The sequence below is a fragment of the Terrapene carolina genome, unplaced genomic scaffold, assembly GCF_002925995.2.
Source record: "Terrapene carolina triunguis isolate 2854851 unplaced genomic scaffold, T_m_triunguis-2.0 Scaffold695, whole genome shotgun sequence".
Classification (NCBI taxonomy): domain Eukaryota; kingdom Metazoa; phylum Chordata; order Testudines; family Emydidae; genus Terrapene; species Terrapene triunguis.
In genome coordinates this window covers 1,370,952-1,385,776 of record NW_020665046.1, presented here as the reverse complement: position 1 = coordinate 1,385,776, position 14,825 = coordinate 1,370,952, and the positions used below count along the sequence as shown (strand labels likewise).

Below are 14,825 nucleotides of genomic sequence, written 5' to 3'. Positions count from 1 at the left end.
ACATGTCAAACAGTCATTTTAACACACATCGCGGGTAGATGGTTAAGAATCGAGCGAATACTGTGGAAAATTGTGTTTCTTGGTGCCAAAGAATAAAGAATAACGTCTTTCAGCATTATAAATCCAAAATGTGAGTATCTTTAAGCATTATTAAACCTTAGCATTATTATCAGGCTGTATAATTTTCTTTGTTTGAACTTTTCTTTGTTATAACTGGTTCACGTGTAATAAATAAGATCCATAAAAGAAAAGTTACAGCGTTAACCCTTAATAGACTACGAAAGTGATGATATCACACTCCAAGCGGGTAACCATGAGGAAGGGGATTACTTTTCAAACAACTGGTGTCAGGTTATAACATCGAAAAAGGTCATTTTGTTTCCGTGTCAACACTGTAACTAACTGTTTTAATAGGTGAGTGAATGTTACTAATAATTGAACCTTTAAGCAGTGAAAAGACGTGCTGGGATGGCTGCAATGTGGTTTAAATCGCCAACCATGTTGTGGGTTTGTCAGCCATCCTTAACGCTATAATGCTTGTAGTGAGGAGCACAGTACATAACAATATTCAACATGCCGTTGGGAGATTCTGACTCGCCATGTGAATTCTCTAACTGTGAAATCACTTAGACAAGATGGGAGAGTCGCATGGATGCTTTGAAGCCTCTTTGCTATGAACTTGGAAACATTTATGATGCCCTAATTGAAATTTCTGATGATACTACCTTTACTGGATCATCTGGCAATACGGCACATTCAGATGCAGAAGCTCTTGCAAATGGCCTTTCCAAGTTCAAATTTGTGACTTCACTAGTTTTGTGGTATAATATCCTTTCCGAGATTAACCTCACTAGTAAGCAGCTTCAGGAAAAGAACTTGAACATACATTCTGCTATTCAAAAACTGCAGCAAACTAAAAATATTCTGGAGGAATTCAGAAGTGATGAAGGGTTCGAAAGAACACTGGTAGATTCTCTCGAGCTTGATGAATAGACTTTCTGACAGAATTTGAACCAGAGCCAGTTCGCATTCGGCAAAAGAAACAGCAGTTTTTGTATGAAGGACGAGACACACCCATTCAGAACCCAAAACAAAGGTTCAAAGTGAATTTCTACTTTGCAGTCCTTGATACTGCTATTCACTCGGTTGACGAAAGATTTCAACAGATGCAGCAGCTAGAGTCAGTATTTGGCTTTCTATATGAGATCCACAGCTTGCAAAAGAAAACAGCAAAACAGATAGGAGAATTTTGTATAAAACTGGAGTCGTCATTGACTCATGAAAATTCAAAAGACGTTGATGCTACAGCTTTGTGTAGTGAGCTTCAGGCTTTTTCAAGATGACTTAAGAAACATTCCACACCTGAAGAAGTACTGAAGTTTGTTTGTGAAAATAAACTCAGTTTTCCAAACATTTATATAGTTCTACGCATTCTTTTAGCTTTGCCAGTTTCCATAGCTAGTGGGGAACGTAGCTTCTCAAAGTTAAAATTGATAAAAACATATCTGCATTCAACAATAAATTAAATTAATGGAGATATACCATCTCCTAGAACTGGAAGGGACCTTGAAAGGTCAGAGTCCAGCCCCCTGCCTTCACTAGCAGGACCAAGTACTGATTTTGCCCCAGATCCCTAAGTGGCCCCCCTCAAGGATTGAACTCACAACCCTGGGTTTAGCAGGCCAATGCTCAAACCACTGAGCTATCCCTCCCCCCAATGGTGCAAGAGAGACTTGTTGGACTTGCCACAATGTCAATAGAGCATGAAATAGCTGGAAAACTGGATCTAAAAGAACTAGTGACTGAATTTTCAAAACAAAGCAAGAAAAGTCATGTTTTAAGAGCACAGAGTGTTTTTTATTCAGAGTGTTTTGTAAATACAGGTTATTAAAGAGTTCATTGAAGAGTTTTCTTATTTCTTTCTATATTGGATGTGGTGGTAATAGCAGTTAAAGCAGGATAGCGTAATGGATGATTTTGGATTTGTAATAAAAATTATAATTAACATTTTTAATACATTTTTATTTGAAATTGGATTGAAATATCGTCTAGCTGTCACGTACAAATCTGTTCTGAAAATTTCGTGTCTCTATTTTATCTGATCTCAGAAACATTGGTTGGACAGACAAACCGAATAATTAAGCCTGTTAAAAAATTTTTTTTTTAAAACATTAGAAGGAAAAAAGGGGCAAAATGTTTCCCAGTTTACCAAAAACCTCAGCCTAGATCTGCCCTTAGGGCTTGGGGGTGGGGACACCGATTGCATGTTTCGCCTAGGGCACCAGTTGCAGGCAGCTAGTCTATGGCCACCCCTGCATATGAATCTTTAGTGCATCTGGCATGTAAATAACTTGCGACGCCGGTTACAACAGTGCCATGCAAAAGCCTGTTCTCACTTTCAGGTGACATCATAAACAAGAAGCGGGCAGCATTATCTCTTGCAAGTGTAACCAAACTTGTTTGTCTGAGCGATTGGCTGAAGTAGGACCGAGTGGACTTGTAGGCTCTAAAGTTTTACATTGTTTTACTTTTGAATGCAGTTATTTTATGTACATAATCCTACATATGTAAGTTCAACTTTCACGATAAAGAGATTGCACTACAGTACATATATTAGGTGACTTGAAATATACTATTTCTTTTGTTTTTTACAGTGCAAATATTTATAATCAAAAATATAAAGTGAGCACTGTACACTTAGTATTCTGTGTTGTAATTGAAATCAATATATTTGAAAATGTAGAAAACATCCAAAATATTTAAATAAATGATATTCTATTATTGTTTAACAGTGCGATTAATCATGATTAATTTTTTTAATTGCTTGATAGCTCTACTTTCCATACATTTTTTTAAATAAAAGGGGCCAATGTTGATCCACTACCACCACCACCATGCTTTTAGGGAACACTTAGACACCTTGACAGGTTTATCCAGTCTAGTTTAGCTCCACTCTCTCTGCCGCACTCTGAACCACCTGATCTAAATTTACACTAATTTGTAACCCTCTTACCTCCAGTTCTGCATTGTCCATCTTGCTGTCCTGCTCTGAAGCATGCAACAATTTTCTCATCAGCTAATCTATCCTTACAAAAATAAGCTCTTATTCTTTGACCCCCTGTTGCACCAATGGAACAGCCTTTAAGAATCCAACCCCACCGGCATGCATTTTAGTGGCTTGGGTATATTTTAATCCTAAAAGGATGGAGAACTTCATGAACTCAACTGCACCTTTTACACTCTGCTGCCAGCAGTTGTTTTGTGATGAACTCAGGCTAAGGGGAGTGTTAACTGCTCTGTGAGCAGTTGTCTGTCTGTGGTACTCACTCTACACATCTGCCCTCATCATCTTGGTCCTTTTTACAAGGGCAGGCATGTTTTCTTCCTCAGAATGCTGAGCTGGGAGGAATGTACCACTTCTCTGGCCTAACTGTTGCTACCCTTGAATACACCAGTGCTCCTGCCAGCTTTCCTCTATTCCACCGTTCACCACTCTCCTAAATCCCAAATAATACTTAGCACATCTCTTCCTTTACAGTTTAATAGAACCATTTCTAACTAGCCATTTACCCCTGCCAGACTAGGATTTTGCAGTGCCTAAAGGCCACTTTATAATTGCTTCTATATTGTTCTTGCTCATTAGACTCAGGCCTTTTAATGAATTGAGAGTCACTGTTTTTTATGGGAAATCCTGCTTTCCAGAAACTCATCACTGTTTATTAGTACATCAGCCGCTGTTCTAGCCACCTGTTCTTTGCCTTTGCTCTCAATCCCCATACGTGGTCATTGAACCATAGTTACCTTAGACCTTTTTTTCCTTTCCACGGGAAGCACCTTTCACATAGTAATGGCTGTAATTGTGCATGGGATTGAGACAGTTGGGCTCATTTTCAATGTGATGAATGAGGGCTTAGTCACATGACTCTCATTGGGAGTTGAATGGCTGACTCCCTGTGCACTGCTTTGCCTCTATTTATTCCTTAAATCCTTCCCCGTGGTCAAAGAGGCGATGAACACCCCAATTTATATGAAGACCATTTCTTTCTGAAACACTTCTCATCCTGAAATTCTCTAGTCTCAATCTTCTCCTAAGTGCCCTTAATTGGAGCATCTGATTAGCTACCTGACCTGGGAATGTGGCAGCTGTTCTGATTCTGATGTATTCACTCCTTGCAGGAAGCCGAAAACACACTACGCCTGATGCAGAACAGGCTGAAGGAGGAGGAAAAACGCCTGCTCAAGAGTGGAAGTAAGCTATATTTCTTAACTGCATGGGTTAGAAAAATAAACTGTAAATTGCCAGCTGCTTCATTCAGAAAGATTCCGTCGAAGCTGAGGGGAATTTTATCAGATGCCTACTGGGTAGGCTGAAGAGCAGAAAAAGTAAAATCCCATTAGCTTAAAAAAGACTACCAGAATCACTAACCTAACCTGTGTGTGTCTGCACCCTGTAAATCCTACCTGCAGCGCTGAGGATGAGTGCAGTCACCTAGTAAATACCTTGCTTAACATTGTAGTTATGTTCCTGAAAAATGCTACTTTAAGCGAAACAGTGTTAAGCGAATCCAGTTTCCCCATAAGAATTAGTGTAAATAGGGGAGGTTAGGTTCCAGGGAATTTTTTTTCGCCAGACAAAAGACTATATACACACATATTTATACACACACAGTAAAGTTTTAAACAATTTAATACTGTACATAGCAATGATGATTGTGAAGCTTGGTTGAGGTGGTGGTCAGAGGGTAGGCTATTTCCTAGGGAATGCCTTACTGCTAAATGATGAACTAGCACTCGGCTGAGCCCTCAAGAGTTAACGTTGTTAATGTAGCCTCACACTCTACAAGGCAGCAGGAATGGAGGGAGGAGAGAGGAACAGAGACACACAGTGTGTGTGTGTGTGTGTGTGTGTGAGAGAGACGCGCATTGCCCCTTAAAGTACACTGTTTAAGTAGATCAGCAAGTTGAGACAGCAGCTGCTGCCAGCAAGCTCCCTCAGTCCTGAGCCCTGTTGTGCCCTCCTTTACTCTGTGGAGATGGGGTAAAGGAGCAGGGGGAGGGGGACACCCTGACATTAGCACCCCTCTTTCCCCCCCCCCGCACAGCAAGCTCCAAGGCAGAGGGCAGGAGTAGCACACGGCAGTGCGGGGAGGGACACCTGAACTGCCTGGCAATTGATAGCCTGTGGGGCAGCTGCCACACAGGGAACTTAGGGGAGCTGATACTGGGGCTGCTGGTCCACCCTGGTTCCAAGCCCCCCCCCAGCTAGCTCCAACGGGCTGCTCTTCCTGCAAGCAGTGGACAAAGCAGGTGGCTGCCAAACAACATTATAAGGGAGCATTGCGCAACTTTAAACGAGCATGTTCTCTAATTGATCAGCAACGTAACAACGAAACAAGGTTAACTGGGACTACGTTAAGTGAGGAGTTACTGTATGCTCTGCAATAGCATGGAGGAGGTCATCTGGACTTCATTCCCAATCTCAGATTGTTATTCTCCAGACAGAAGGGGCTAGGCATGCTACAGAGGCACTGCGCATAGCTCCTGAGGGAAGGCATTGCTGAAGGAAGTTCAGTATTTTGACAAGGGTTAAACTCCAGTTCAGCAATGTATTTAAGCATGTATAACTTTAAGCACATGGTGAGTAGTCTCATTGGCTATGGAACTAGGTGGTTGCTTAAAGTTACATACCTGCTTATGTACCTCGCAGAATTGGAGTTTAAGTTCTGGTTTTATTAGTTTGCATGACACTTATATACTGTGGAATTTGTTTGTGGATTGGTATTAATTCTTTATGGTACATGGTTCAGGTAACCTTTTCTCTAGTAAATCATGAATGAATGACTGATTTTGAAGGAGTGCTCCTTGATTACCAAAAATAATTACATCATGGGCCATGGTCTGCTCTCAACTACATCTGTGCATCTTCCTTGATTTTAGTGGGGGTATATGGGTATGAATGAAGTCAGAACTTGGGCCTATCTTGTTAACTTTTACTTTTATTAAATAGAAACCTAGCAGAGGATCAGAAGGGAATAATTTCCTCCTGAAGTTTTGTCAGCAATGTGAACATATAAGATTTTGCTGCTTCAGTAGTTAGACATCAGTAGAACTCTCTCGTGTAAATTACCTCTGTGACTTTAATATTGCAATATATGCATTTATATATAGCAGGAAAAATAGATGAGGATTAATCCTCTCGCTCAGATAAAGCAAATTCCATTAAAACTAAAATTGACAGAGAATGTAAAAGTTGCATTTGACAATTTTAATTTTCAGCAGGTGTTCTCCCACCAGACAAGAGGGAAAGAAAATTCATTCAGGTTTCAGAGTAGCAGCCGTGTTAGTCTGTATCCGCAAAAAGAACAGGAGTACTTGTGGCACCTTAGAGACTAACAAATTTATTTGAGCATAAGCTTTCCTGGGCTACAGTATGCATCCGAAGAAGTGGGCTGTAGCCCACGAAAGCTTATGCTCAAATAAATTTGTTAGTCTCTAAGGAGCCTCAAGTACTCCTGTTCTTTTTGGGAATTCATTCATTCTCTCCACTGTTCCCACCACCATATATCAGTACACTTAAACTTATAAAAGTTTTCTATGCCCCCTTTAGCCCTGGGAGTACAAGATGTACAATATATATTAGAATAATGTATCATCTTTTTGATGATTCTTCTGAGAATATATTAAGATGAAATTTGATAAAGACAAGTACAAAGGACTTCACTTAGGAAGGAAAGCAAAACTATAAAATGGGTACTAACTGGCAAGGTGGTAGTACTGCTGAAAAGGATCTGAGAGTTATACTGAATCACAAATTGAATATTATTCAAAAAAGTGATGCAATTGCAAAGAAGGCTAATATCATTCTGAGGTATATTACCAGGGAGTGTCATAGGGACAGGATGCAGAGAAAAAATTTCTAGACACCATTAATGACTGCTTCTTGTAGCAGCTAGTCTTGGAACCCACAAGGGGAGAGGCAGTACTTGATGTAGTCCTAAGTGGTGCACAGGATCTGGTCCAAGAGATTAATATAGTTGAACTGCTTGGTAATAGCAACCATAATGTAATTAAATTTAACATCCTTGTATGGGGGAAATACCAACGAAACCGACCACAGCAGCATTTAACTTCAAAAAGGGGAACTACACAAAATGAAGAAGTTAAAGGGAAATTAAAAAGAACAGTCACAAGAGTGAAATGCCTGCAAGTTGCATGGAAACTTTTAAAAAACACCATAATAGAGGCTTAAACTAAATGTATACCCCAATTTTTTTTAAAAATGCCAAAAAAATGCCACCATAGCTGAACAACAGAGTAATAGGTGGTTACAGACAAAAAGACATCCTTTAAAAATTGGAAGTAAAATCCTACTGGGGAAAATAGAAAAGAGAATAAACTCTGACAAGTCAAGTGTAAAAGTATAATCAGGCAGGCCAAACAAGAATTTGAAGATCAACTAGGAAAAGACACAAAAACTAAGAGAAATTTATTTTTTTTTTTAAGAACGAGAGAAGCAGGAAGCCTGCCCAACAATCAGTGGGGCCACTGGATTGCTGAACCAACAGCATATACACATGCTGTGGATTCCTGTTTTATCATATTTTATATTTGTAGACATTTTATATTTAACCTTTGGTGTAATAAAGTCGGGTGAAAATCAGGATTGTTGAAGTGGAATGTATATCCAATGCAGTGTTCAATCAAATCTAGTGCAGATAGTTTCTGTAACCAATCTACCTCTATAAATTACTAAATGTCTGGTAGACATAGAATCATAAAATTCTAGAAATGTAAGGCTAGAAGGGACCTCGAGAAATCAACAAGTCCAGCCTCCTGCGCTGTGGCAGGACCAAGAAAACCTCCTAGACCATCCCTGACAGGTGCTTGTCCAGCTTGTTTTTAAAAGCTTCCAAAAATGGGGACTCCACAACTTTGGAAACCTATTCCAGAGTTTAACTACCCTTGTAGTTAGAAAGTGTTTCCTAATATCTAAGCCAAGTCTCCCTTGCTGCATATTGAACACATTACTTCTCATCCTAACTTCAGTGGACATGGAGAACAATTGATCACCATCCTCTTTATAACAGTCCTTAGCATAGCTGAAGACTGTTATAAGGTCCCTGATCATCACTGTAGGGACTGGGGAGGATTCAGTACAACACTGAACAATTGTGCAGGTGCATATCCTTGCAAAACTGTCATGAAAATTTACTAGCCCAAGGACCAAGTCTGTTTGCCAACTCTAATACATGACAATGTTAAAAATAAGGATATTTTGCTTGCCTGTCAAAAAATCAGCCTGGGAAAATAATCTTAGCATAAGGTTGATCATGTTGCTACGGTATAACAAATCTTGTGTTCCTACATGACATGGACACTCATTCATTTTACAGACTGAGTGGTTCTAATGGCAAAACTAGACAGTGTCCTCAGTTCTTCATGTATATGTAACAAGTATCTGTCCTCAGTTCTATCAATGTTTTTTATAGTGCCCATCAGTGTAGTACCTAACACAGTATTTTAAATGTCTTGTGATACAGGAGAGCCAGGGAGCAGTGGGAGAGGGGAGATATATAAGCCCTAGGCTAATTAAGGCTAGGGAGGGTTGTTACAAGTTAATTGGAGCACCTGTAGTCAATTAAGGCCCTGACAGGAACCTAATAAAACCCCTTGCTTCAGGCAGTCAGGGTGTGTGAGGAAAGAGAGAGGACTGGAGTTTGGAAATGTATTGCTGAGATTTGAAAGACCAGAGAACCGAAGGAAGGGAGACCCTGCCCCAGCAGGGCAGGGAAACTCCCTCCCCCAGTGTCGAGGACCGAGGGTAACCCTACCCAAGGGAGAAGAGGGTAAGAAACCCGCAGGGGTTGAGAGGGGCTGGGGCTCAGAGTGAGGAGCAAACCCAGACCCCGCTCCCGCTTCCCTCCTCTAACACCTTCCTGAGCCACTAGCGGGGCCCTCAGTGCCCCAAGAGCATGGGCAAAGGGTGGTGTCTTAGCCCCGCGCCAAGAAAAGTGTGGGACCCACCATACCAACATCGGCCATTTTTCACAATCTTTATTCTGTTATTCTCAACTAACCAAGCTCTGAATTTCAATAAATTGGCACTTGCCTTCTCTCTTCAACCTCTGCTGTGCTACAAAACAAGTACGCTTTGCCAGAAATAGTCCTGTTATATAATGGTCTCTCAGTGGGTATCTTTGTGTGGAAATAAAGATTGTACAAAGGTTACCAATCAATTTAAGCATCATCACTCTTCTTATAACAACAATCATCTTTGTAGTACCTGGTTTCCAATATTTCCATCTTGCAAACAGTAATAAAACCCCAATCTGTTTCTGAAGTTAAAGTATTTATTAAGTGACTTTATAACACTGTTTGGTATAACTTAGTACAGCCCTGATTTTTCACTATGATATTTTTACAGAGGTGCAGGTCACAACTTTGTGACAAATTTGAGTTGATGTGTTAAATAATGTCCTACTCAGATATCAGGCTGGTACTGAGTTATATAGAAGAACTTTGTGAAATTCACAGGAATTTCAGGAGAAGTTAGTTCGTTCTCTCTATTCTCAGCAGAGGATCCTGAAGAAATGCTCAGTCTAACAGACCTCCAAGGGGGCTCATCACAAAATATAAATACTGAGGATTTGATTTCTCTAGAGTTAGCTAAAATATAAGCAACTGGAACTCCTGCTACATCTCCTGCAGAAAAATGAACTGCTGATTTTCAGTCCTGTCTCATCAAAATATCGGCAGAGATGGTCGAGGGATTCAGACAGTGAGAGAATCACGTCCATTAATGCACACAAAAGCACAGAGCTTACGTGGACAGGATGAGTGCTGAGCTCTATCAGTCAGTAGTGACACACTAATCACCACGGTCCAGTTTAAGTGGTCAGAATTGCCTTTGTACTTGTGTTCTGTATAGTGGATTGCAGCATTCCAGAACAGCCCAACTTACTGGGTGCCTATCCATTACACAAAATATGAACAAAATCTTCTAGGATGCTTGTTTTCATCCAGATCCAGAAATAAATTCTGTTAAAAAGACTGCACGATCAGAAGCAGATGCAAGTGGGAAATTGGATCAATGTAAAATTCAACTGATCCTTTCCATGTTAATACTTCAAAAATGTGAATAATATCTTAAACTACAATGTAAGTATAAAAAAGGTGACCTTAACAGAGGGTTAGATGTTGGGGGACATGGAAAATTACAAAAAGGGTTGACGGAGCAACAAGAAGGAAATCAACGGGGGAATCTGATGAACACTTTAGATGTCTGTACAGAAGTGCAAGGAGTATGGGGAATAAACAGGAAGAACTGGAAGTATTAGTACATAAGCTAAATTATGGTTTAATTGGCATCACAGAGACTTGGTGGGGTAAGTCTTATGACTGGAATATTGGTTAAAAAAAAAAAAAAAAAGAGTATAGCTTGTTCAGAAAGGACAGGCAGGGAAAAAAGAGAGGAGGGGTTGCATTATACATAAAATATATAGATTTGTTCTGAGATCCAGAAAGAGGTGGGAGGCAGACCACGTGAGAGTACCTTGGTAAAGATAAAAGGGTTAAAAAATAGGGGTGATGTCATGGTGGAGGTCTATTCTAGACCACTAAATCAGGAAGGGGCATTTTTAAAACAAATAATGGAAACATCCAAAAACACAAGACCCGGTAGTAATGGGGGACTTTAACTACCCAGACATTTGTTGGAAAAGTAATACAGCAAAACACAAAATCTCCAATAAGTTCTTGGAATGTATCAGGGACAACTTTTTGTTTCAGACGAGTGGAGGAAGTAACCAGGGGGGCAGCCATTTTAGACTTGATTCTGACCAAGAGGGAAAAATTGCTAGCAAATCTGAAGGTGAAAGGCAATTTTGGTGAAAGTGGTCATGAAATGATAGATTTCATGATTTTAAGGAAAGAAAGAAAGGTGTGGAGCAGCAGAATAAGGACAATAGACTTCAAAAAAGCAGCCTTTAACAAATTCAGAGAGCTGGGATGTAAGGTCCCATGGGAAGAAAATCTAAGGGAAAAACGAGATCAGGAAAGCCGGCAGTTCCTCCAGGGAACAATAGTAAAGCACAACTGCAAACTATTCTGATGCAAAGGAAAGGTAGGAGGAGGCAATATGGCTCCACCAGGAGCTCTTTAATTACCTGAAAATCAGAAAGGAATCCTACAAAAAGTGGAAACATGGTCAAATTGCTAAGGAGGAGTACAAAAGAATAGCACAAGTACGTAGGGACAAAATCAGAAAGGCTAAGGCCCAAAATGAGTTATAACTGACAAGGGACATAAAAGGCAATAAGAAGGGGTTCTTTAATACATGAGGAGAAAGAGAAAGACAAAGGAAAGTGTAGGTCCTCTACTTAGCAGGGAAGGAGCACTAATAACTGATGACATCAAGAAAGCTGAGGTGCTTAATGATTATTTTGCATCAGTCTTCACTAAAAAAGTTAATGATGACCAGATATTCAACCCAATTAATACTGACAATCAGGGGGAAGGAATACAAGCCAAAATAGGGAAAAGAAACAGGTTTAAGAATATTTAAATAAGTTAGATGTATTCAAGTCAGCCAGGCCTGATGAAATTTATCTTAGGGTACTTAAGGAATTAGCTGAAGCAATCTCAAAGCCATTAATAATTATATTTGAGAACACTTGGAGGACAGGTAAGGCCCAGAAGACCAGAGAAGGGCAAACATAATACCTGTCTTTAAAAGGGGGAACAAGTAAGACCCAGGGAATTATAGACCAGCCAGCCTAACTTACTAGTGGAAAGATACTGGAGCAAATTATTAAACAATTTATTTGTAAGTACTTGGAGGATATAAGGAATAGTCAGCATGAACAAATCATGCCAAACCAACTTAATTTCCTTCTTTGATATGTGACAAAGTTCCTCCTCTATCTTGGTGGGTCCTGCGCTTATTGGCAGATTTTCTTGCCTCAGAGATTCACCATGTGGGTTGGGGAACAGCCCAGAGACCTTCCCCTCTGGGAGAACTCACAGTCCAGGTCAATTGGGAGGTTTGGGGGGAACCCGGGCCCACCCTCTACTCCGGGTTCCAGCCCAGGGCCCTGTGGACTGCAGCTGTCTATAGTGCCTCCCGTAACAGCTGCATGACAGCTACAACTCCCTGGGCTACTTCCCCATGGCCTCCTCCAAACACCTTCCTTATTCTCACCACAGGACCTTCCTCCTGGTGTCTGATAACACTCGTGCTCCTCAGTCCTCCAGCAGCACACCCTCTCAGCTCCTTGCGCCTCTTGCTTCCAGGTCCTCACACTCCCACCACAAACTGAAGTGAGCTTCCTTTTAAAACCCAGGTGCCCTGATTAGCCTGCCTTAATTGATTCTAGCAGCTTCTTCTTAATGGGCTCCAGGTGTCCTAATTAGCCTGCCTGCCTTAACTGGTTCTAGCAGGTTCCTGAATACTCTAGTGCAGCCCCTTCTCTGGTCACTCAGGGAACAGAAAACTACTCATTCAGTGACCAGTATATTTGCCCTCTACCAGACTCCTGTACCACACTGGTCTGGGTCTGTCACAGATAGGATTACTGATGTAGTGGATGGGGGGAAGCAGTAGATGTGATATACCTTGATTTTAGTAAGGCTTTTTACACAGTTCTGCATGACATTCTCATAAGCAAACTAGAGAAATGAGGTCTAGATGAATTTACTATAAGGTGGGAGCACAACTGGTTGAAAGACCGTACTCAAAGAATAGTTATCAATGGCTTGCTGTTAAATTGGGAGAATGTATCTAGTGAGATCCTGTGCAATCAGTCCTGTGTATGGTATTATTCAATATTTTCATTAATGATTTGGATAATAGAGTGGAGAGGATGCTTATAAAATCTGCAGATGACACCAAACTAAGACAGGTTGCAAGCACTTTGGAGGCCAGGATTAGAATTCAAAATGACCTTGACTGGTCTGAAATCAACAAGATGAAATTCATTAAAGACAAGTGCAAAGTTCTACACGTAGGAAGCAAAAATCAACTGCACAACTACAAAATGGGGAATAACTGTCTAGGTGGTAGTATTGCTGAAAAAGATGTGGGGGTTATAGTGGACCACAAACTGAATATCAGTTTTCAATGTGATGCAGCTGCAAAAAACGCTAATATGATTCTGGGATGTTTTAACAGTAGTGTTGTATGTGTGACATAGGAGATAATTGTCTCAATATATTCGGCACTGGTGAGGCCCCAGCTGGTGTACTGCATCCAATTCTGGGCACGACAATTTAAGAAGGGCGTGGACAACTTGGAAAGAGTCCAAAGACAAGCAACAAAAGTGATAGAAGTTTGAGAAAACCTGACCTATGAGGAAAGGTTGAAAAAACTTAGCATATTTAGTCTTGAGGTAAAAAAGACTGAGGAGGGACCTGATAGCACTTTTCAGATATGCTAGGGGCTGTTATAAAGAGGGTGGTGATCAGTTCTCCATGTCCACTGAAGGTAGGACAAGAAGTACTGGTTTTAATATGCAGCAAGGGAGACTTAAATTAAATATTAGGAAACACTTTCTAACTATAAGGACAGTTAAGCTCTGGCATAGGCTTCCAAGGGAGGTTGTGGAGTCCCCATCTTTGTAAGCTTTTAAAAACAAGCTGGACAAACACCTGTCAGGAATAGTCTAGGTTTACTTGGTCCTGCCTCAGTGCAGGGGGCTGTCTTGTTGACTTCTCAAGGTCCCTTCCAGCCTTACAGTGCTATGATTGTATGAACTGATTACCCAGAAACATGATCACATAACAAATGTCATGTTTGATGTGTTCTAATTATTCACTCATGGATTCCCACTAAGGACTTGGAAACCCATTGCAAATTATTTAACTTTGAAATGAGCGAGGTGCTGAGCACCCTCACACAGAGAATGTTAAGGGCATAGATGCCGACTTCGTGGGTGCTCTGGGGCTCTAGGGCCCACGGGAGAAAATAGTGGATGCTCAGCACCCACCAGACGCAGCTGTTTGGTGGCACTGCCAATCAGCTGTTCGGCAGCTCTGCAGATCAGCTGTTCGGCGAGGCTGCTTATTAGCTGTTCAGCAGCTGGGGGAGGCACTTGGGGGAAGGTGGAGAGCAGCAAGCGGTAGGTGGGCGGGGGCCTCAGGGAAGGGTTTGGTGTGAGGGCAGGGCCTCAGGGAAGGGGGCAGAGTGGGATGGGAAGAGGTGGAACGAGAGTGAGGCCTTGGGAAGGGGTGAAGTGGGGGCAGGGCCTCGGGGTGGAGCTGGGGTGGAGCACCCCCAGGGAAAAATAAAAGTCAGCACCTAGGGTTAAGGGCACCCAACACCTTATAGCAGATACTCAACCCATCACAAGACCAGGCAGTTTGTGAACAAACAGTACAAATGAATGAAAAGAAATAATTGCCATATATTTTGTTCATTTATTATAACAACGGCATATTAATTGGAATAATTTAGTGGTACTTTTATACATGTATAGATATTAAAACCAGAAGGGACCCTTATTTACGACCATCTAGTCTGACCTCCTGCATAATGCAGGCCAGAGAATTTTACCCAATAATTCCTGCATCAAATCCACAAGTTCTCCTTGAGCTTGAGCAGATCTTTGAGAATGCTCTAGAAAGACTTTGTGTGATGAGAATCCCCCACTTCCCTTAGGAAGTTCTTTCAATGGTTAATTATCCTCACTGTTAAAAATTTGTGCTTTTTCCTAGTTTAAACTTGGTACTTAGAAAGTACAGTAATAGGCAGTATAGAACTACCTAGGGGAGCTAGACAGATGGATACTTTATGATCATACTTCACAATATACCAATCTGTGTTTTGTGAT

At 41.0% G+C, this 14,825-nt stretch overlaps 1 protein-coding gene across 3 annotated transcripts in view; it reads left to right on the top strand.

Annotated features, from left to right (window-relative positions):
• The window catches only part of CLUAP1 (clusterin associated protein 1), a 187,208-nt gene that overhangs the window by 131,554 nt on the left and 40,829 nt on the right, over window positions 1–14,825 (top strand). For all 3 annotated transcript variants that reach the window (XM_026659814.2, XM_026659813.2, XM_029913502.1), the window contains one exon: window positions 4,177–4,249. In XM_026659814.2, the coding sequence (XP_026515599.1) occupies window positions 4,177–4,249 (73 nt within the window). The remainder of the gene's footprint in view (window positions 1–4,176; window positions 4,250–14,825) is intronic.